Source organism: Neolamprologus multifasciatus, chromosome 4 (genome assembly GCF_963576455.1).
Source record: "Neolamprologus multifasciatus chromosome 4, fNeoMul1.2, whole genome shotgun sequence".
NCBI lineage: Eukaryota > Metazoa > Chordata > Actinopteri > Cichliformes > Cichlidae > Neolamprologus > Neolamprologus multifasciatus.
The window spans coordinates 18,043,196-18,068,213 of NC_140442.1; the positions used below are offsets into that span (position 1 = coordinate 18,043,196).

At 40.1% G+C, this 25,018-nt stretch overlaps 1 protein-coding gene and 1 long non-coding RNA gene across 6 annotated transcripts in view; both read right to left on the minus strand.

The window, feature by feature from the left end:
- Positions 1 to 25,018, minus strand: part of LOC146520239 (voltage-dependent T-type calcium channel subunit alpha-1I-like) — a 201,985-nt gene that overhangs the window by 102,096 nt on the left and 74,871 nt on the right. For all 5 annotated transcript variants that reach the window (XM_085158407.1, XM_085158404.1, XM_085158408.1 and 2 more), the window contains exon 3: positions 1,942 to 2,053. In XM_085158407.1, coding sequence (XP_085014533.1) covers positions 1,942 to 2,053 — 112 coding nt within the window. The remainder of the gene's footprint in view (positions 1 to 1,941; positions 2,054 to 25,018) is intronic.
- LOC146520241 (uncharacterized) lies at positions 2,742 to 17,580 on the minus strand. Its single transcript, XR_014873940.1, has 2 exons — positions 9,603 to 17,580; positions 2,742 to 9,542 (listed from the first exon to the last, which is right to left on the minus strand). It is a non-coding gene; the product is annotated as an uncharacterized LOC146520241 (long non-coding RNA).

The following is a 25,018-nucleotide window of genomic DNA, read 5'->3' on the forward strand; positions in this document are numbered from 1 at the left end:
AATTGAGCCTGCCAAATTTACTTCAGTGCAAAGCAATTACAATCCCAGAGGAACACAGTGAGTCTTCAGCCAGCTGGCAAATCACCCATCACTCATCAGTAACACATCACACAGCGCAACATGGCTTACAAAAACAATGGGAACCTATTTGAAAAGCACACAGTACTGAATCTGTGATCTGACGTCAACCTGTGAGTAACTTATTTGTTAATGATGATCTAGCACAGCTCCCAGAGTGAGCAAAAAATCAGATTTTGCCTAATAACAAGCACTGCACTATTTTTATCAGTTATGGGGCCTACAAGTGACCTTCTGTAGTCAGCTTATAAATAAGTCAATATAGAACAATGTTTCTCACTTAAACCGTATTCCCAATGACAAAGTTGTCAGAAGGATCCTCACTTCTCACCTTTGGTGTCAAGGTGGCAACTTTCCAGATAAAAACTAATCCTCCCAATTCGAGGGAGAGGCCATGCTGTGACACAGTAATCAGTTTAACAGCCTGGCCACAGAACCACATGATGGCTTTTTAGATAATATTGGTGTGGATGCAAAAAGAAGGATGGCACAAAGGAAAGAAAACATTTCTTTCTAACAGAGACTGAAATTCCATTTCTAAGAACAAAAGATCGAAAATCAAACAAATATTAATGTTGTTCTTTCCTTCTCTCTCTCTCTCTCTCTCTCTCTCTCTCTCTTTTTATTTATGTCAGCACAAACAACCAATCACTTCTTACCCTTTCCATGTTTGGATCATCTGCCTCCATCTCACTCCTCTGTCACACTGTCCATTAATCTTTTCTTTGGTCTTTCCCTTTTCCTCCTGCCTGTCAGCTCCATATCCAACATCCTTTTTCCGATATATCAGCTATCCCACCTCTGCACGTCCAACCCATCTCAGCCTTGCCTCTCTAAAATTGTCTCCAAACTGCTCGACCTGAGCTTTAACGCTCATAAGTATAAAAACTAAGCTTATTTCTCTGTGAACAGGAAATTGTTACTTTGTTACAGAGGTCGTACATACTTTTCAAGCTATATCTTCATATGGAGACAATGGGTTTAATCTACAGTACAACACAATAACATCAACAATGCTTAACAAAGTATAAAACACTGCTGGACTATGTTATAAGGAGAAGAGCCAAAGTCTAATGTTCCTATAAGAGAGTGTAGAGTCTAAACAGGATCAGCCCAGTGTCCAAACAGCAAAGCAACACTAGCACATCCTTACATTGACAAACATGTCTATTCATGGGTTAGATGATTTATCCCATAATAAGCCATCACTAAAAAAGCAATTTTAGAGGTTTTTCCTTTTGTACCAGTGAAAGATCTCTTTCTGTCTTAGTCCATTTTTCTTAAAGGTGCCTATAAATAAAATGTATTATTATTATCATTATTATTATTCTCTAGGACAGCTTCAACAAGCATTTCACTGTCACATTCTACTGCATTCTTTTGCCACCTGTTATTTATTTTAGTGTGCACTGTTTATTAGAGTGTAGTAATATTATTGTGACTCAATTCTTTTGCTGTTTTTGTGTATTTTCTGCTTAATAATTCTGATCAACACCATATTTTTCCAAACTAAGCTAATTTCCCTACTTGACCATGTACAATTTAAACAGCTGGCACTTTTCTTCCCATATGTATTCTTGAATTCTTGAACTGACAAATTCACATGTGGCTCCACAGCACTATTTTTAAACAAACTGAATCCCATTTCCCTGCTCAGAGAGTAGAAGAAAATATAAACATTACAGAAGGGAAAAAAACCCAACAAAAAAAAACTGTCTGTAGTGTGCATGAATCACAGCTTGAATAGCAATAGGAAGCGATACAGGAGCTGCTTTGAATTTGTGGCAAATAATTGAAAATTTAGTTCCATCTCATCCTCAGTGCACACACATGTGCACACATAACCACAGCAGGCCAGCTTACCTGTAGTATCTGGCAGCGGTCCGAGGTGCAATCGATGTTCTCACAGGGCTGGTACATGCCCAGTGTCACACAGTTGAGCAGGATCACCATGATGCTAATCCTCTCGAACCACGTATTAACAAGACTGGGGTTAAGGAGCATTGCAGCTGAGGAGAAATACACACCTATACACACTTAGGCCTTAATGGATGTTTCAAACAGGGCTTCCGGTATTAAGGAAATTAAAAAAAAAAAAAAAGGAAAAGAAGAGACAAATATACGACACGCATCAGTTTCTCAAAACTATTGTGTTTAAAGAACCCTTAAACACCACAAAGAAATAGTAACTTCATTGCAGTTGTTCCTTATTGCTGAATCATTTGCATTATTCAGTATGATTATTGGAAAGGTATTGTCAGTCATCTATCTCAGCCTGTCATCTTGAAATGACACTGTAACACAGTCCTGCACTATTTTCCCTTTTCTGTGAACATATAACGTAATACAGTATGCGTGTTTACCATTATTCAGCAAGGTATGAATAAAAACTAGGAAATAAATAATCACATAAACATTTTTTTTTCACAGGTTACTGACTCACTCACAGCAGCTGACTCATTCACTGCATATATGCAACAGATCAGAAGTGAAGGCATCATTCCTTTGGGGTAATTTATCAATGAAAATGAAGATAAAAATACATTTTTCCAGCCAAGCTACTGTTGCAGTTTGACTGTATGAGTCTTAAGATGTATGACAGAGTGAATATGTTTATTATTGCCTGAGTCTGCCAAGGCACAGGACACCTTTTTATATATATATATTAAAAATGATGACTCACACAACAGTATCTAAAAAAACAACTTCAAAACAGTGCCAATATAATTACGACGGTAAATTACTGTTTTGCAAGTAAAGATAGTAATGTGTTTCCAGTGCCGCCTGGCAGCACGCTATTTAACCTCAGTCTCCCTCTATATTGTTTCCTGTTTCTTCTCATTTTAAAAAGCCAGTTTTTCACCCTGCGGGGTGCTTCGCACTGCTGGTTTCACCTGCTTTGCCAGACAGGGTGCACATACAGTAAGAGGACAAACCATCTTTACACATTAATATAATTACTTCATGCATGTGATGAATAAAAATGAGCTCCACACACTATGCATATGTTGGTGGGGGGTATGCACTGTATGTGTGTTTTAATCAATGTAATGCAATTTTAAAAGTCTTTCCCAGCCTTTCCCTTCTTCTAATATCTTAAGCCGTCAGCTTATGTTCCTTTAGTTGTGTTGCTCTATCCTCTTAAGTCTTTATTTTCTGTCTTCTCTTCTGTATTTGTTCCCTTCACAAAAGCTTAAAATCTTTTGTTCTCATAAACCTTGATGCTGACTGAACTTACTTTCTTTGGTACTAAGATGTAACAGTGTGTCTGTGTGTGGTATTGTTAGAGCCCAGTTACCGATGTACAGGAACTCTGGACCAGATCTCTTTTTAAAGGGTCAGAATTTCTGGTCTTATGAATAATAGGCTATGCAGAAACTTACTTAGACTGAGACACGCTTAGCTCTGCCTACGTCTGGATGCCAACCTCAGTATCCTCTGCTGATGCAACTAACTAACAATTCTAATAGTCCAATCAGCAGCCTCGCCTCTCCTCCTTATGATCGCTGCTCTCGTTAAAATGGCTAGGTTGTACTTTCAAAGCCAGGAAAACAGGCCCCAGGAATCTGTTTTATGGGCTAGAACAACCTGTAAAAACCTGTAATACTCATACTCAAGTTTTGCAGCTCAATCACATAATATGAATCATAGTTAAATCACTTAAATCATTATTATTACCTAACTAACCAACTCTTTGCTGAATGAGGGTTTCTAATACCACTCTTGAGAGTGGTATTAGAGTGGGACAGAGAAGAGGAAGTACACCCTTGCCAATAATGCAATTCTCTCCCAGCCGGACTTGACAGAGTCCAAATATGGAAGCAGTGACTCAGTATAGTCCACCAACTTCCTCAGGGCTTCAATCCAACACAGCAAAATGAGCAGAGAAAAGAGAGAATTGTAAATCTAATTTTAAGATCGCAGTTGCTTGGTCATGGTTAATCCTCCTGTACTCCTCATTTTAAAATCTGCAAAACTTTTCTTTTAGATAAGCCATCTTCTCATGGTGAGGTCCAGAGAACCCACACTTTTATTTTTTAAATTACACGGAACATCACTTTTTATCAAATTTATGCTTCCTCTCTCCACTCCTGCTGCGATCACTCTTGACATGAGTCCAGAGGCGCCACGTTTACTTCTTATTTTTTCCCACGCACAGAAAGTCCTCCTGTTTGTGACATCATTGCACTTCTCAGCACAGTGATTATACTTTAACCAATATACTTTTACAGTACTCTGTTTATAGTAACCATTGTCCATATGTAAATATGTAAGAAAAATTGTGTATGTTTCTGTCCTGTGTCCTGTTTGTTTGTATATGTGTCTTTCTGGCTGCTGTTACAACCAAATTTCCCCTTGTGGGACAATTAAAGGATTATTCTAACTCACACAGGGCTAGATATAAAGTCCCTAGGACTCAGACAGCCCTACATGTCTCTTTGATGGCATGCAAGTAAAAGCAAGTTAGTGTAAGCAACTTTAACAAGTTAAAATAGGCCTGATTTGCCCCAAGAATGTGTATTTCATTTTTGACACATAATTTACTTTTATAATGCCTAGATAAGCTGTCGTTTTCTAAAACAGGCTGTTTCAGTGCCCGTTGCATTAAATCCTGGGTAGCTGTATTAAAATACCATCAGAAGCTATATTTTATCAGTCAGTGTTTGCTAGGTTTAGTTATATTGTACAAACGTGCTCATACAAAGGGTTGTTGTGAGGACATCCAAAACAAAAATTATGCAGTGGTTCTTTAGACACTCAGAAGTCAGGAGTAAATTCACTCTTGTAGTAAACATAAAAAAGAAAGCATTTGATGTGCTTTGTTCAAAGCAAAGACGTTTCACTTAGCGGAACCTGAAGTTGCTCTAGGATGGAAACAATAGAAACGGCTGACTGTGGCTGCTGCTGCATACTCGTAAATGTTTTGTTCACAGTGAAGACGTCCCCTTCAGGAACTCACGTTAGCTTCCTTACATATCCATTATTTTTGTTATTCCACTTGTTTTATCATGTACATGAGTCGATGAAGCTGCTTCGTAGACCGACAACAGCCAGTGAGAGTCGGTGAGGCATGCAAAATACTGTGACAAGTGACTGGAAACTGGACTGAACATATATGAGAGTTTAATGAGACACACCAGAGCTGAGGGAGTGACCCAGTTGAGCGAGTGAATGAGTGAAAAAGATGATACTAAGATTTCATGCTTGGTATTTTGATGATTTAGACTGGCAGCAAGAAAAATGTAGCTTTTATGTAAAGAACATAACTACTCGCTCAGCGCAGCAATTTCCATCGGGGTCGGTTGGTCGGGAGGGGGGTGCAAATGAAAAAACACAAACTCAGCAGTACAGAAGATTGCTTACATAACCAGAGAAAGGAATGAATGGGAATCAAAGGTAATAAAAGCTTTAATTGGATTGAGGCGAGCAGCTAACTACAAACAGGTTTTGCAGCAGACTTGTATGTGTGAAGAAGGGTTATGTTTTGGTGATAATGCTAAGAAGGAGCATCAACTATCAGGGCTCACACTTTTAAAAGTGCCAGAAGGAATGCAGTGTTTTTTGTGTGACTAAAGGCAAAAATAATAAATGATTGTACCTGTTTTTTTTCTTTTATTTTGCATCAGAAGGTTTATGACTTAATGAGCATAGATGCTCCAGCTCAACACCTGATGTAGAGTATTATTCAAAGTCTTGTGTCATACCTCATTTCTTTATACTTTGGCCCCAATGAGCTAAGCTTTTGTGTAACTTCAACAATAGTTCTCCAGGCTTTCTGAAGTTCTTTCAAAGTTTTCCTTTGGACATTGGCTGCTTTTTCACTTATTTTCAATGATATATATAGTGTATTTAGTTTTTCTTTGTTTGTTTAGCAAATTAACACTAACCTATGAATTCTTCAAGCACGAAAAAGGGATGCACCAGTGTGTCTACAGATAATAGACAAGTGAACAAAGAATCAATTTCAAATTGTATCTTTAGGCACTTTGTTAGTAGTAGCTTGTCATAAACAACTTGTTTCCATTTCTTTAGCTAAAGTGACAACAAACATAAAAAATAACAGTTTGGTGGGCATTAAATGGTATCTTTCTTTTCTTTTCTTTTTTGCATTAAAAAGGTGATTCCCAGAGAGCTAATGAGACAAATATTTGCTTATCTTGGGCTGGTGATTGGTGTGTCCCTAAACATTTTGAGGAAACTGGACAAGAAGAGTTCAAAAGAAGAAATGCCAGGCTATCTATAGGACATGAAAAGTCAAACAAAGACTTTAAACAGCATCCAAGACATGCATTCAATTAAATTAAATTCAACTTTATTTACATAGCGCCAAATCACAACAACAGTCGCCTCAAGGCACTTTATATTGTAATGCAATAATGCTTACAGAGAAAAACCCAACAATCATATGACCCCCTATGAGCAAGCACATTGGCGACAGTGGGAAGGAAAAACTCCCTTTTAACAGGAAGAAACCTCCGACAGAACCAGGCTCAGGGAGGGGCGGCCATCTGCTGCGACCGGACATGCATCTGTCTCTTCAATAGGTCCAGCTACTGTTGGCTAAAGTGTCATCAGAGATGAAAAGGGAAACAGGGAGGAAAGGCTGAGACATGCCAAATTACACGGAAACATGGCATAAAAATGAGTGGAAACAGGTCTAATGGAGTGATAACTCAAATTTAAAATTCTTGGATAAAGTCATCACCAGTATAGATAGAAGAGGTCAGGAGAGAGGTACAACAGTGAGTGTCTACAGCCATCTGTAAACACAGAGGCTGTCATTGTCTAGGGGAGCAATGCATTTCAGACAGCATTGTTGGGGAGCTTGTCAAAGAATTGCTGGAATTATAAATGCAGAAATGTACCATCAGATTTAAAATAGAGATGGCACAATACCACTTTTTTATGTCTGATACCAATATCATAAATTTGGATATCTGCCGATACCAATATAAATCCGATATAGTGTGTTTTTTAATCAATAAAAGTTTTTTATTTTTTATATCTTGCTACATTTAGTATAAGTTCAAACTCAAGTTTAAAAAAACTAAACAAAACGAAAGCTATTCTGTCATACCTGTATGCAAAAAATACACTGCACCCAAAATATTTCATAGTTCAGCAATACTGATCAGTCTAATAAACTTAAACCTACACCATCCTTCCTATTCTGGTATTTTAAAGAGTACTTCGCAGAAATATTAAGCAACCTAACTAATAGGGTTACCAGCAAAAAAAAAAAAAAAAAAAAGGAACCACCCTCCTCCTTCTCTCTTAGGTAACAATGAAATATGGAGAAATAATATCAGAAGAATGTGTTCAGAGAAGCATTTTTAAAAAGTCAGTCTGCCTTCTCTACATTGTTTCCCCATCTATGCACCAATTTCTTCTTTGAAATAAGTATCTTGTCCCCTTTGGGTTACAATTGTTTTTTCTCCCTTTGCGTTCTGTAACTCTTTATTCTCAATATCATTTCCATTTTCCCAGAGGTCACTTCTTCTCTGTCTTCTATTTTTGTTCTCTACTTTTTATTTTCATTCCTACCAAATGATGGACAATTGCGCCCTACTAACAAAAAAGCAAAAAAAAAAGAAACGTCAAACAAATGCAAACACTCTGGGACATATTACACCTCGGCAGGCAATGAAAAATCAATCAGGCCTCTGCGTGTAAAAATGTGCGTGCACACATGAGAATGTGTGTTTACGTGTTTGTGTATCACTCCCATAGCACCACTAAAGAACGTGCCCCGAGGTTCTGTGTTAGCAAAGTGAGAGCCAAGAACAGAGGCATGGTATGAACTTGCAGAGAGAAAAGAAGTGAGGCAGACAAAAGAAGACGAAAGCATGTTTGGACTGTAAACAAAACCAAGACAGGGGAAGATGGACAGAAGCTATGCCAATGCACCGTGTCTCAACCTATGTGCTGAGCCGTCTCAAACAATTGCTTCACGGTGCACAGTCTAGACATCTACAACATACTCCTTCATTACATGCAAAACAACTCCCTCACACCCCGTGGACACCTCACCTCCAACCCATGAAAGCCAGCAGTATCAGCATCATTTGCACTGACATGTGGAGTGACTCAGCATTGGTTTGATTTCACTTTCTTTGTCATAGTGACCCTGAACCTTTCTCTCCCCAGGGAGCGAAGCAGCAGGCGGCTGACTCACGCCCAGCTGATTCCAGAGCGCTAGCTGTTGCATCGTCATGTCACTCCTTAATCATGTAGGGCGGGTGCTAACAGAGGCTGACATCAAGGATGCTTTGAGGAGAAAAGAAGGGAGGCATGCTGTTATTGAACTTCAGCATTTAATTTGATTGTTCTTTTAAAGCTGTTACATGTGCAGTATTAACTCAAAATGAACCCACGCAGAGACGGTCTGCGTGTGACTGAGGATGTTCTGTCTCTGTCTTTTTCTCCCTTTAGCATCTTCTTCTCCCCTCGGTGTACGTTTAATCTTCTTAGGATGCGGGCAGGGCCTCCTCTATGTCTTTATTCTCTTCTCATCTTCTCCCTTCTCCTCTTTTCCACGTCTCTACCTATTTTTATGCCTGTCCCTCTGTGTCAATACGCATTTCGTCAGACATTTGCCCTCCTCTTTCATCCTTTTTTTTTCTTCTATTCAGGGCTTTCCGCCTTTATCGAGCTCTCGGTCTTCGTTTTTGACAAAACACAGGATCCTCACTTTTGTCTCCCTGATTTTTTTTTTCCGTCTCTCTGTCTGTCTTCGTAATGGAATCCAGCAACAAAATGACACTTGCGCCAAATTTCCACTACTTAAAGTAGAAACCGTCTTAAGAAAACAAAACAAAACATTTGATTCATAAAAATGTAAAAATGGTGAGCTCTGATGCAAAAAATCTGTACATTTCTTACTTACTTTTGGACTCCCTGCTGACTGCAGCATCTGAACATTTTACAGGTGCAGTCTTGAAGCTGAGATTAATTATAATGTGCAAAATATTTAACCTGTCAACAGGTTGTATGTCTGCTACTTAGAATTCTTCAAGGACTTATTCCCTGCACAAATCTGTTTTACAATTTCAAAATATTTGTGTCTGTATGACAAAAGTTTAAGGCTACCAATGATTTTTCTATACGAGTGGTTATGCACTTGCTCAGAGGACTGAAAGATAATTTCCATAAAATACTTCATTCTTTGTAATCTTCATGAACACTGTGAAGAAAGCATGTGTCCAGAAAATAAATATTTACACATGTTCTTGACATGCAAGAATACCAAGTTATAGAGAAATACACCAGAAGCTGTAAACCAGAGGTGTCGAACTCCAGGCCTCGAGTGCCGGTGTCCTGCAGGTTTTAGATATCACCCTGGGTCAACACACCTGAATCAAATGATTAGTTCATTACCAGGCTTCTAGAGAACTTTGAGACATGTTGAGGAGGTATTTTAGCCATTTAAATCAGCTGTGTTGGATCAAGAACACATCCAAAACCTGCAGGACACTGGCCCTTGAGACCTGGAGTTCGACATCTGTGCTGTAAACTAACTGAACTTAAAAAGAGCTTTTACTAACTGAAGGTAAAACCCATGAAGACTGGGGGGGCAAACAGTCAGAACAGTGTTTTAGAACCCAATGCATTTACTTTTCTTTGAAAATATCACATAAATTCTACACATCTTTATGCATAAATTCAGCCTCCTCTCACTTCTTCACATCGTGCTTCCAGGGGCCATTTTCTTGTGATTTTTCAAAGTGGTCTTGAGCAATACTTCACAGGGCTTTCTGAAAGTTTTTTCTTAACTTTAATATTTATTTATTTATTATTTTTTTGGACCCTGGCTCCCGTTTTACTCATTTTCAGTCCAGTCCTTGTACCTCACCATTTTCAGGAGAATGTTTCTCTTGCTTGTTAAGCTACGCAACACTTACCTGTGACAGCATAGCAAAAAACCTTTTTTTAGCCACTTTGTTACTGAACTGTTCCAAAACACATAATTTGTTCATATTTCTGTAGTTAAATCATAAAAAAATGACAAAAATAACAGACTAAAAGGTATCACAGAATTTTTAGATCAACATGATGATTCCAAAAAGTTATTAACCTCAAACTTATATCATATCTCAAATGGACACAAAAACTATCTACAGCAGCAGGTGAACTGAAAGTCAGGTTTTGATTCACCATCTGAAAATCATAGGACTGGCAATGGCTTCATTTTCATTTATCATCTATTGGCCTCACCAGAGCCCAGACCTCAACATTATTAAAGGACTGTGGCATCATTTTGACGGAGAACAGAACAAAAGACATCCAAAGAAGATCTCAAGAAGCCTGGAGAACTATTCCTAAGGAACTACTTAAAGAAATGACTAGAAAGCTGAGAGAGAGTCCAGGTTGTGTTGCAGAAAAAAGCTGGTCATACCAGGTACTAACTACAACTGTGTTAGAATTGTACAAAGTCTGTTTTTGCCTTACGTATGCTTACACAGTTCAATAAATTGCTTCAGCTATTTCCCGCTATTCCAGCAAACTATACGCTTAAAATGTTTGCATATTACTTTGATAACACAAATCAAATTCAAATTTCAAATTCAAATTCAAATTCAAATTTTATTTGTCACACACACACAACCATACACAGTATGACATGGGGGTGAAATGCTTGTAGCTGCGCAATGCCCGACCATTAAATGACAGAAAAAAGTTTTACAGTATTTACAATTTACTACAAAATTTACAAATTAAGATTAAGATTATAAATTATAGGAAATTATAGGAAATGTGTGGTGGTGCGTGTGGTGATGTGATGTGTGTGAGAGTCCAGTCTTATAGTGATGTGTGTGGGAGAGTACAGTCCTACACCTGGTTCAGGGCCCGAATAGCCTGGGGGAAGAAGCTCCTCCTCATTCTCTCTGTTTTGGCCTTAAGGGAGCGGAAGCGCTTCCCAGACCTCAACAGTGAGAAGAGTCCATTGTTGGGATGGGAGAGGTCCATCATAATCTTCCTAGCTTTGGACTTGCACCGCTTGGTGTAGATGGACAGCAGGTCAGGGAGCTCTGATTGAATGATGCGTTCGGCTGAGCGCACCACTCTTTGCAGATCTCGTCTGTCCTGCTTGGTGCTGTTCCCAAACCAGGTGCAGATGTTTGCCGTCAGGATGCTCTCGATGGTGCAGCAGTAGAAGTTCTTGAGCACCTTCAGTGGCAGATGGAAGTCTCTAAGTCTTCTGAGGAAGAAGAGACGCTGATGGGCTTTCTTAACCTGGGTGTTGATGTGGCAGGACCATGACAGGTCCTGAGTGATGTGGACACCCAGGTATCGGAAACACGAAACACGGAAACACGGAAACAAATACGGTGATTTTTAGCTGTACTACAGACACAGAATCAGTTTGTGTTAAAATCCCTGAGATTTAGTCTCACATATGTGCTGCGATGTCTTAGAACTGCACATGAAATATGAATTCTAAGCTTAATGCTTTTATTTCATTTTCCTGTGCAGTGTAATGTGTAACGACTGCAGGAAAAAAGTGGCCTGTGCGATTACAATTTGGCTTCCTATTTGTGTAAATAATTCAGCAACCAAATTTCTGTGTGGTTCTTATTTCTTTTCTAAAAGTAGCACATCTCTCCCACATTGTGTGTAAGGGCTTGCAGGACTTTACATAATCAATAGAAAATGTAGGACTCCATTAAAGAAGTGCACCAGATAAACCAAATCTATTACTAAAGAGTCTCTATGTTACAATGCAACGCACTTTGAGAAGACTGTTGTTGTAAACTGCTGCTGTAAATTGTGTGTTTGTGCTCATGCAAACCGTGGGAGTCACTCTTTGTCCGATATTCCCTCATTTTGCCTGCATATGTGCATGCATGCATGTGTGTGTGGATATTCTATTGAGGACAAAGCTCGTCTCTGTGAGAACAAACCATGTTAAGTCATATACGGCTACACACATTCAGTGCATCTTTACATTTAAAGTGTAGTCCAGTAAGCCGGGACTTCTTTATGAAAACTCGTAGTCATACGCACATCTTCCTCTCAGCATGTCTGTGACAAACACTATCCCATCTAGCGGACTGTGTTTTGAAATAATTTGCCTTCAGAAAAGCCGGAGCTGTAGCGTGTGTCACAACCTCATCTACTGTCTGTGATACAGTGCATAGAGGGCTTCAGCTGCTGGAGGAAGAATCCATCAGTACGGATGAATGACGCCTGGGTCAACTAGTGTTCAAACCAATAGAAGTGAATCTGCCCAGTGTCCTTGCCATCAGACAGTCACACTTTTTGTTTTGACTGCATAACTGCTGTATTATGCCCTTGCTTTTCTCCCTGTCGACCCCTCTCTTGGTATCCCTCTCCGTGATGTGTGAGTGAGGCAAACTGCCAGTGAGCTCCCCACCTACCTCGTTTAGCTCTCATCCCTCTTTTTATCCCACATAATTTCCTAGTGCCTTGTGGGAAAATTGATCAATGAGCCTATCTATGTGTCTGTCTGGGTGGTTTGCAAAGCTGGTTTTCTCTGTCCTGCCCTCTGGCAGCTTGGCCTCGTTTCTGCTTGCTTGTTGGTCCAAAAAGCCTGTCCATCCTTCTCTAGTGTCTGCCAACTCGGATCTTTGTGCCTTAAGTTTCCTGCTGAGCCCTTGCTATCCTTGAGTAGTCAACTGCTAAAAAATTGAGACACAAGAAACTTCTTAATATTCCAAACAAAGCCCTTCCCCTGTGCATAATGGGGGTGGCGGGCTAAAAGCAATCCAGCTGAAAGAGCATGCACACATTGGCACACCTAGAGTAACAAAGTAAACCACCTTCTTAAAAGATTCAAGCAAACTCCAGTATACGCTCTGTAAGTGCTGCAATGCTTGTCTCAGCAAATGTAACTTTCACTTTTGCACTCCTAGAGAAAGTTTGCATATGAAAATACACTCGTGCTCCTGTATGCTCTCTCTCTGCCCCTCCCATTCAAAGTGTCATGTGAAATTTGAGGGATTATATTTTTGCATATTTCACCCGCACCAAAATCCCTCTTTGCTCAATAACAATGCCAGCAGCCTTTAAGATAAGGCCTTCCTCATAATACAAAAAGCTTTTTGAAAAAGTGTCTGTTGTGCAATGAATAGGATGGGGTCTAAAATGTCCAAGCACAGATTCGTCTGTGGAAAAAAATATGTATAACGCTGCAAAACATTTGTTACAACTTGAGTATCTTGTAGTGCGGTTAAACAGGGATCAGTTAAGAGAGCAAAGGATGACGTTAAGGTCATTTGAGACTGCGAAATTATAGCAAGCGTGCTACAGTATAAAGTGCAAATTTTAAAACGAAGGTAGCTGTCTAATGGCTATGCGTTTTTCCACTGTAATTTTCCCACTAAGGTCAAGAATAGCCATCGCACAGGAGGAGGAGAGTGTATAAAACACAACACAGTCACATCCTGCAGTACATAATTATACAAAGTAACATAAAATCACTGAATGTGATGATGCAGTGACTGAATTCATACACACATATAACCTATAGGGAACTAGGTGCAATGATTTATTAAAACACATCAAAGCATATATGGAAGTACAGTATATCAGAGTAAGTAAGTAAGTGAATTCAATAAATATATATTCAAATAAATATAATACAGGTAGTGTCACTTATAGTTTTGCCTGTAAAAACATAAATTATCAAATGAATGGCTGTATAAACAGCTGTGATGAATACTAAAACCTTTAATCAAATCAAGCCTGTTTTTCTTATTATTATTATTAAATTCTGCCTTTATCAGATGGAGTTTGCATTTTATTAAATTGCCCATGTTTTGAAAACGAGATAAAGGGGAGTTAATTGATTCAATTTACTCAAAAGTTTTTCTATGATTAAATTTAGTGAGTTTCACCTCTCATTCAAGGACATAGCAGATTAGCATATCATTTACTATATATTTTTTATAAAGTCAGACATACTAGCTGCTCTTTTAACACTCTGTAAGCATAAAGTCCATCACAGACTTTCACAAAATTCCATGTCAGCCAATCATAGCAATTTGGAGACATGCAGACTTTGTTTTTGTTCATTTTAGAGCTATAATTGGAGACCACAGTCAAATGTACTCTGTCAGAAATATGTAAAGAGGTTTTGTGCAGTTGCTGAAGCCATGCTTTATTGCAGGAGTGTCTCACTGGAAACTGAAAAGAAGAAAAAAGGAAACTAAAAATTCTTCAGAAGAAAGCAAACCTTCGGGTCTCAATTTAAATGTGCAGTAGTGCTGCCTATAGTGTTTGTCTCGCAAATGAGAAACGCTCGGCCGTTTCTGCTTGTGCCAGCGTGCTCTTGAAAGGCTTTTTGACATAAAAAAGTAATTATAAAACAACAACATAAGGTAGTGGACTCATTACAGCAACCGAGCAACTGCACTCTCATTTGATAATTGCACTTACGATTTGTTTATTACTTGCAAAATTGCCACATAATATGCTATGCGCTCAACAGGAGTGTTGGAGGATACAATCCCATGCACAGGCTTGCACACACCCGCAGAGAGAGACAAAGACAGAAAGGAAACAGAAAGACAGACGAACAGCGCCGACCACACAGCCCGACATGGCAGGCTGAGACCCAGAGCACCTCTCAAGACAAGCCTATGGTGTGTAACCAAGGCAACGGGAGCAGACAGGTTGCCTCCAGCCACAGAGACAACACGAACCCAACTCGTCAATATTGGTGTTTGTGTGCCTGTGTTTTAATATATTTCTAGATCAGTAATTGTAAAACATGTGCAGTGAGCCAGATGAGCTGTTTAGGATTCACATCTGTTGGTGATAAATGTGATGTGGCCTTCAAATGACATTGAAAATGTAAACTGTGTATAAAAGATGGATGACGTCACCCAGTGTTTTGTGAAGTCGGGTTATGAACGAGGGTGTGTATCTAACTGGGAAACTGAGGGCGTCCAATGCTCAAGCCACCAGTATGTCATAAAGTATCCACGCCCTAAAACAAACACTGCTTTATTGTCCATTTTACTTTAATTGGTATCATAATTAAAAAAAAAAAGAACATCATGAGGAATTAAATAAGGCAGCGATTGAGTCGATAAACTCATTAGAAAAATGTCGACTGGGGTCATAAATCAAATTTGGAAGTAGGGTCGTTTTCTCATAGAATTACATACAGTCAGGCTTCTTTATTCCAACCACATTTCAGACTTGGAAGCTATGTTCGGCTTTTACATAATAGAGAAGCACAATATACTTTTGGATGAAAAACACAATTAGAATCTTTCATCTATTTAATAAATGCACAAAAACATTCACAGCACTGATGGGAGAAAAAAAGAAAAAGTGATCTAATAACTGGTTGCAGTTCCTCTGGGAGCAATAATCTCAAACGCGCTCTCTCTCTCTCGCTGTCTCTTTTGCTCTCTCAGACCTGCGCAGTGTTAAGGAGGAATTTTTGATGTGTGGTGTAAACAGCTCTCTTGAGGTCATTCCATAGTACATCTATTGGTTTAAGGTCTAGACTCTAACTGCCTCTGTCCAAAAGGCTCCAATCATTCCTCTAAGCTTTTAACTGTAACTCTGGGACTCTTTGACTTTACCTCACTGAGCATTCAGAATTAACCCTTAGCTCGCTGTTAACGTCTAGCAAGAGTCTAAATAACTAGTACGCACATTCAGTCTTAAGATTCTTCTCTCAAATGGGGTTCACTTACTTGTTCTTGAATCACTGATTTTATAATGGTGTACAAGTTATACGCAATATCTGCATTTACAGGAAGAGGTTTATTGCATTTTCTACCCATATTTGAGCATTTAAAAGCCCACGGTGTGAGTGTGTGTTTGGGTGTGCGACTGTGTATGTGTCTTTCTCCCCATATCAGCTCTGCACAGCAGGTGCCTTGCTCTAGTACATTGCTGCCGCCAGTGAAGCTGAATGTATTGCAGATACCATGGGAAATATAAGCCAATACTTTCTCTGCCCGTGTGTGTGTGTCTGTTTGTGTGTGTATTAGAAAGAGAAAGAACGGCGTGACTCAGTGAGATGAAGAGGAGGAAAGTGAAAGACAGACAGAGGGGAGGCCAATATAAACTGAAAGTATAAAGGCAAGTCAGGGGTGAAAAAGATGTTGGTAATAGAAGCAAGCAAAGATATTTTAGAAGAGACATGCATGAGGAGAAAAAGAGAAGCTAGGAAACAGATAAAGAGGAGAGAATTTGGGAGGTCAGTGGATAGCAGTGTATGCGGTGTACTCACAAGCCATTAGTTTGGATTCGACACAGGGTCAGAGCGAAGGGAAGGAGCGAAAGAGAAGGAGGAAAAAAAGATGCGATGACAGGTCGATGCTGCTGACATCTACAGGGACTAGTCAGACTCTGATGTGACAAGCGACCATCCTCACCAACCCTCAACCTCCCTCCAGCCATCTGTCTTTCTCTCTGCCTGTAATGTATTCTGTTGTCACGACTAAAAAGTTTGCCTTTTTTGTTTTCAAAGTAAAGATGACAATGACATGATATATAATCCCATCAAGAAATGCAGTTGAGAGTTTCAAAATGGTATTTGAGCATCTTTAGTCATTCATAGCAACTTTGACTGGTCACATGTGGTGATGCCATCTGCTCCGTGATCTCTCCACCATCCTCCCACCTCGTTACGGCTGCTATGGCCGAGTTTCATAGGGCGCAGTGCCGGACATAGTCTTCTAATCTCACTTTGAGAATTGTGGTACTTAGAAATAGCGCTTGCAGCCGATGAATTTGCAAAACAGATTCTTGCTGTAGAACAAACGTGCAGTGCTGCCTCTGTTAATCCATCATCCTTCATGCATGTGTTTCTCTAGCTTTGATTAATCTGGCCTCAGTGTGCTGAAGATTTGCAATGCTAAAGTTTACAGATGTACTCAAAGTCTTTGTACCAGTTCAGGGACAGATGTTTCAGAGTCTACACTGAAAGTCTAAACGCACAGGCCTGTCCCCCGTCCTTAAGACCTACAACAACATTATATGATAGCATATTTACCAGTCACTGATAAATACTATATATCACGATCAAGGATGCCAAGTAAAAACCCACCTTTGGAGATAAGAAACTTTTGCAGTTATTGAAGAGATTAGCATTGTGTTTGTCATTTATCAAGCAATGTTTGTAAAAAGGTGTCCATGATTTCATGAGCAAACACCATAAATCCCAGGTGGTTTTGTTGACAGTGAAAGATTCAGTGATAAAGTTGTGAAATAGTCATGTAAACGTTACACATGTATTTTTGATAAGACGTAATCAAAAACACAAAAGTTGTGTATGAAGAACGAAAGAAAGCAAGGCCTAAGCTTACTAAAACACATACAGAGCTTAAAAAAATTATTAGACCGCCACCCAATGTAAGGTTTATGCTACAACTGTCCTAAATCAGCAGTAATTATCAAATTAGTTAATAGTTAATCTGCCAGTATGTGCATTTTCAGCAAATAATTTAAATAATTATTTTAACTTTCCAAATTTACTGTTTTACAAAACAGCAGAAAAAAATAGTAAAGCAAAAATATTATTATTATTATTATTATTATTATTATTATTATTATTATTATTATTATTAATTAAAAAAACAAATTACAGTTACTTACTTGCATTCCTCGCATTAGTTTTAGTGATTAATTTCTGACTTCTCAGAGCAGTCCAGTGTGCCGACTGATATTTGGGTATAACTGTGACTTCCTTTACAGTTTTATTATCTATAGATATATTTATTATAGATAGATTTAGATATTATTTTGTTTTTAAAAATGTTTTGACTGTTTTTTAAAATAAATCTGCTTTTTTTTAATGACAGGTGGTCTATTAAGTTTGTTACGCACTGTGTGTGTGATTGTCATCTGTGTAACAATCTGTGTTGCAAGGCTAGGGCCTTTTGTTACGTACTCGTCCTTTTTGCAACGAGAGACAAACAGAAAAGTGCAGCGTGAGCTTAACAATAACTCTGAGGGAGTCTTTCTGGGAAGCCTGTAGCATACAGCTCTCCTCGGGGGCCATGTAATGTGACAAGAGCCACTGTGTAAATCTGTCCATATGGTCTCATAATCTCTGCTCTAAGATTTAGAAACTGTGATTATTTTTAATGTTCTATGTTGTTTTCAGAGACCGCCTGAAGCAAATGGTCAATTTAATTTAAGATGGACCCACCTGACCAGAACCAATACATAACCCTGATAAAAGAAAAAAAAAAAAAAAAAAAATTTTAAAAAACACCCAGCACGCCCCTGCGGGCGGTTTATCCTTCAAGCTCGGGTCCTCTACCAGAGGTCTGGGAGCTTGAGGGTCCTGCACAGTATCTTAGCTGTTCCCAGGACTGCGCTCTTCTGGACAGAGATCTCCGATGTTATTCCCGGGATCTGCTGGAGCCATTCGCCTAGCTTGGGAGTCACCGCACCTAGTGCTCCGATTACCAAGGGGACCACCGATACCTTCACCCTCCACATCCTCTCGAGCTCTTCTCTGAGCCCTTGGTATTTCTCCAGCTTCTCGTGTTCCTTCTTCCTGATATTGCTGTCATTCGGAACCGCTACATCGATCACTACGGCCATCTTCTTCTGTTTGTCTACTACCACTATGTCCGTTGGAATGGTTGGTTAGCCACCACCATTTTGTCCGTCTGTATCTGGAAGTCCCACAGGATCTTAGCTCGGTCATTCTCCACCACCCTTGGGGGCATTTCCCATTTTGACCTCGGGACTTCCAGGTTATACTCGGCACAGATGTTCCTGTACACTATGCCGGCCACTTGGTTATGGCGTTCCATGTATGCCTTGCCTGCTAGCATCTTGCACCCTGCTGTTATGTGCTGGATTGTCTCTGGGGCATCTTTACACAGCCTGCACCTGGGGTCTTGCCTGGTGTGATAGACCCCAGCCTCTATGGATCTTGTACTCAGAGCTTGTTCTTGTGCTGCCATGATTAGTGCCTCTGTGCTATCTTTCAGTCCAGCTTTGTCCAGCCACTGGTAGGATTTCTGGATATCAGCCACCTCCTCTATCTGCCGGTGGTACATACCGTGCAGGGGCCTGTCCTTCCATGATGGTTCCTCGTCTCCCTCCTCTTTCTTGGGTTTCTGCTGCCTGAGGTATTCACTGAGCACGCTGTCAGTTGGGGCCATCTTTGTGATGTATTCTTGGATGTTCGTTGTCTCATCCTGGACTGTGGTGCTGACACTCACCAGTCCCCGACCCCCTTCCTTCCGCTTAGCGTACAGCCTCAGGGTGCTGGACTTGGGGTGAAACCCTCCATGCATGGTAAGGAGCTTTCTTGTCTTTATGTCAGTGGCTTCTATCTCCTCCTTTGGCCAGCCTATTACCCCAGCAGGGTACCTGATCACGGGCAGGGCGTACGTGTTGATGGCCCGGAGCTTGGCCATGTTCCTATGACTCCTCAGGACTTGCCTGACCCTCTGCAGGTACTTGGTGGTTGCAGCTTTCCTAGCGGCCTCTTCATGGTTCCCATTCGCCTGCGGGATCCCCAGGTACTTGTAACTGTCCTCTATGTCTGCAATGTTGCCTTCTGGTAGTTCAATCCCCTCAGTTCTGACTACCTTCCCTCTCTTTGTTACAATCCGACTACACTTCTCCAGCCCGAACGACATTCCAATGTCATTGCTGTATAGCCTGGTAGTGTGGATCAGTGAATCGATGTCTCGTTCACTCTTGGCATACAGCTTGATGTCATCCATGTACAGGAGGTGGCTGACAACTGCTCCGTTCCGTAGTCGGTATCCGTAGCCAGTCTTGTTAATGATCTCACTGAGGGGGTTCAGGCCTATGCAGAACAGCAGCGGGGACAGAGCATCTCCCTGGTAGATCCCGCACTTGATGGTGACTTGTGCTATGGGCTTGGAGTTGGCCTCTAGTGTTGTACGCCACATCCCCATTGAGTTCCTGATGAAGGCTCTTAGGGTCCCATTGATCTTGTACAATTCTAGGCATTCCAGTATCCAGCTGTGGGGCATTGAGTCATAGGCCTTCTTGTAATCAATCCAGGCAGTGCACAGGTTGGTTAGTCTGGTCTTGCAGTCTCGGCTGACTGTTCTGTCTACCAGTAGCTGGTGTTTTGCGCCTCTGGTATTCTTGCCAATTCCTTTCTGTGTCCCGCTCATGTATTGACCCATGTGCCTGTTCATCTTAGCCGATATGATACCTGACAGGAGCTTCCATGTAGTACTGAGGCAGGTTATTGGTCGGTAGTTGGAGGGGACTGGTCCCTTCTTGGGGTCCTTGGGGATCAGGACCGTCCGACCTTCGGTTAGCCATTCCGGGTGTCTCTCATCAACTAGCAGCTGGTTCATTTGTGCTGCCAGATGCTCGTGGAGTGCAGTCAGCTTCTTCAGCCAGTAGGCGTGAACCATGTCGGGCCCTGGTGCTGCTCTCTTCATACTGGAGACCCTTTCTTGGATATCTGCCACTGTGATGGTTACTGGACCCTGTTCAGGGAGGTCGCTATGGTCTGCCCTCAGATCCACTAGCCACTGAGCATTGCCGTTATGGGTTTGATCTTGCCCTCTAGCCTCCTTCTCCATGGAGGGTACTGCCCCTTGTGGCTGTTCAACTTGTAGCCAAGCATCTCACTGATCACTGCTGCCATATTGTAGATCAGCTTGTTAGTGTCGGTAATCGTGGCTGTAGGTATCGTCCGTAGTGCTGCATTAACATCATCTAGCAGACCTTCTGAGGGTACTTCACGTAATCTTGGTAACCGGCTACGGGGGGTCCAGGTTTCAAGCTTGGCCATGTTCCTATCTTTCAGGTCAGTTCCTCTCGCACTCAATGATCCTTCTCCTGTCGCACTTGGGGCTATGTACCCAATCTCGGGTGGGGGTGATGATATATATATATATATATATATATATATATATATATATATATATATATATATATATATATATATATATATATATATATATATATATATATATATATATATATATATATATATGTTATATATTAAACATACAGTCAGCAAGAAACACACAACACTGTGAAATGAACAAGCCAGTTCCTTGGGAGAATATGTTTTCTGAAGGTTTTCCTCTGAATAGCAGACAAACAACACACTCATCACTCTCTGAACTGACAGAGGGAAGTGAGGATAACAAAGATCAGAAGGAGAAGATGGGGATGAAGAGGATCGGGCTGAGAAAGGAACTCTAAGCCCTCATCTCTCTCATCTCTTCATCTATATTTCAACAGGGGTCTAATGGGCTGACATGATCCCTTGTTATAAACAGAAGGAGAAAAAAAAGCACCGAGGGCTCAGTAAGAGAAGGGAGCAGGAAAGAGTGGCTCAGCCTTGGCAAGTGCTGAAATGACAGATCCAGTGTGAACTGAATTGTTACCATGTATTTACATTTTCTATTCCCGTAGTGTATATTTTGAGTTTTTTATTTAAGATAATTTCCCTTATATCTCTGAGGATGAAGTCTATATTTTGTTTTCAATGAGCAGCAACTCCCAAAGGTGACGAGAAAGAAAAAAAGAATATGTTCGGATCATCTTTTTCAGGCACGAAATGTTGACTAAACAATGGAAAATGAATGTATCGATACAAGCAACACTGTATAGCGTACAGCGTGAACAATCCCTCTCATTATTACACAAAAGTTAATTGCTTGCTCTTTAAACCACGGGGGTATGGGCTGAACTTTCTGTCTTTTGGCTCTCGCAATCGATTTCCTCGTGATTGGTTAGGCTCCCTGAATATATGCCTCTAATTGCAGGCATGGAGACCGGATCCCCGAGCTTCACAGGTGCTTCATGAAAGGAGAACAAACAATTTGAGAGTAGCACGGTTGATGATTGAGGTGACACAGAGCTGGAGTAGGTGGGAGTGAGACAAAGCGAGAGAGACATCATCAACACTGGGATCCGTCTATTTGTGATGTTAATTTCTCAGCAGTAAGGTGAATGTTTCCCTGCCTTTTTGTTTACGTTACACCCATACGACAACAAGACACCACTTGTACATTTTTTAATGATAGTGAGTAACAATGTGGCTCCGCAAGATTTTTTTTAATAGTTTTTGTTTGTGTATTTTTATTCAGTTATTCCATAATAGATATTGAAAGTCCACAAACCATGAACTAAACTGAAGTGGTTAAAGAAGAACCAGTGAAAAAGAAAAACAACATGTGCAACATCATCCCTCGAAAACGTCTTTGCAGAATATACTTTTAAAACCGGCAGCAAATTACACATTTTTAACTCCAGTTAACCTCTTTGACATGTCAATGGCTGTGAACAACGAGAAACTTGTAAATAACTCATGAAACAATAAAGTTACGTTGAAACCAAGCACACCATTGTTTTTCTTGTGACATTACCAATAAGTTTGATGTGTCACATGGCCCTCTTCCTATTGAAAAAACAAAAGTTGTATCCAAGATGGCCGACTTCTAAATGGCCACCATGGTGCCACAAACAGGACTTTAATATCACCAACCATTCCCATTTTATTACGATGTATCCATATAAATGGCCCACCCTGTACTTCAAAGCTCAGTAACTGTCGGCTGGTGGGATTTTTTAAAAATATTTGGTTAAAAAATCTTTCCATAGACTTTACCACAAGCATTTGACAAATGTCGCCTGTCTCTTTATTGATTTTAATAAAGCGAGATAAACAGAAAAATTGCAAGGAAAACAATAGCTTAATGGTGACTCAAACTCACACTTTTATGCCCTTTTCTTTTCGTCCTAAACTGTTGGAGTTCACACTCACCTGCTCCCATCTCTAGTTTCATGATCCTGACATATTTTGAGTAAAATAATGTAAAAGTACTTATTAAAAAAAATGAAAACACAAAAAATGAGGTTCTGAGATCATAAGTCTGTTTATGTGAAGGTGTTTTGGGGCCATCCGTTCACAACAATGTACTAAAAAAAAAGAGTTTCTGCTGCTAAAGAAATAAAATACAAAGGCACACATAATTCCTTCTTTCCAACAACATGATCTGTATTTCCCACTTTGTAAGAGACAGTTTGAAGCGCTGTCTTTTCTAAATGGAAACAACTTTTGCACCCATCTGTGGTTCGGTTTCTGATGTCGCACTGGGACCAGTTTTGAAGAAGGCGATGACGTTGGCGCTTCAACCGCCGTTGCTGGGATACCAGTCTTTGGTCTGCCCAAGTTATACAGATTGCTGGTGAGTTTAATAATGCAAACTGTTTCCGGTGATGTTGGAGGAATTTATTCATACTCCCTGGCAGTGTTCTTACTGGCACGAGAAATGTTAGTGATGTGCAAACACGCCTTGTCAAAACCACATTTTGGAGCCAAACGTGAATAATTTACCTAAAATAAAGTTTTAACAGCCGGTTGTATTCCTCGTACATGCCCGGTAATGAGGGATTTCAGAATGAAAGGCTCTACCATCTTATATTCATGTTTCCTCTAGGCTAAGATAACACTTGTGAATACTGCATTCTGTTGTAGAGTCCCGCGCAGGAAAGCTGTGTGGATTTTACTGATCACTTGTCGTAAACCATTGCAAGCTACTGTGAACCCGAGCCGATGCCAAAATAAAGAAATGCAACTGTTGCCTAAATTGTAGGCAACAGCTCGTGCTCCTTATACAGTCTCTGCACAAGCCACCAAACACTACAGTTGTTACTGAATACAGGGCTGACTGACTGGTCTAAAACTCTTCAATCCAGCAAGTACAAGATGGTACCATGTTCAGCTACATTTTTTTGTTTGTTTCATTTGTGTTTTGTTTTTTAAGAAATGCCCATAGTGACCTTTGTGCTTAGGGGTGTGTTGAATTTGTGCACTGTGCATCGGTTTTGCACTTTGTTAGATACTGTGCTTAATCATTGTTAAAGGCAACTATAGCCACTATTGAGTGCTCTGGCCAAAGTCAAATTGAAGATTAAACACTAAATTGAGATCGACAGAGTAGGAAAATGCACAAACACATACACACACAGATGGACACAAACATGTGGCACATGATTTCCATTTTCCCTGTCCTTGTTTTCTTTGACTTTGTGCTGTCGTGCCTCCTATTCCTTCTCTAAAGTTATGGAAGCACTTAGTTGTGACCCTGCCTTTTGTATTGCATTTGCTTTATAAAGTGTTTGCTGCCTGGCTGATGAGGAATACAGAAACTTTCTATAGGTGTTTTCTGCCTGTTTTAAGCCTAAAGGCACAATTATAGAAGCTCACACATCCAAGGCTACCTGACTTTATTGTTATACTAAAGAATCCTTTCAGTTAATATAATCATTTTGTACAAACACATCTTTTAATCCCTGTTACTAGCAACTAATCTATGTTCTTAAAGCTTAAACTTGCCTTTTGATATTACATTTTTTTACTTCTTGAAATTTCTTCATCTTCTTTCAAGGACATTTAGCGGCTTTCACATAAAGCCGAAACTTCTATCATATTCTTCTCACTTCAGTTCAGTTCAAGAAACTTTAATTGCTTGTGTTGCAGTGTTGTTTAAGACTAACAGTGCAGGTCCAGCGGTTAGTTTGCAGGGCACGCTGAACTCTTTATGTCTCGCTAAGTGCCCTGACCTGCCTGTGCAATATGTTTGCAAGTTAACTTTGTTGAGAACTTTAATGTTTTGCGTGAAGGGTTCAAAGGGAGAACAAAGTACTCCAAAAGCTCTAAGAAACCTATTCTCCCTGTCTACTACAGGTTGACTCTTTTTTTGTGCATATCAGACTACTACAATATTAATTCACAAGTGCTGCAAGACTAAAATGAAATAAAAGGAGAGACTCAATAATGCATAGCACGCTCTTCTGTATCCCTACCTTCAACTGTACAAAACTGGGACACTGAAATTAAGAGGAAGCCTGATTGGCTAAACGAGATCTTAGCTTACTTTTTAACTGATAAACAAAGTTTTGGCCATGGCGCACTTCACTGGAACAAGAATGTCTTTATTTCCAGTGTGTGTGAGTGTCAGCACAGTGGTAAAGCCAATGT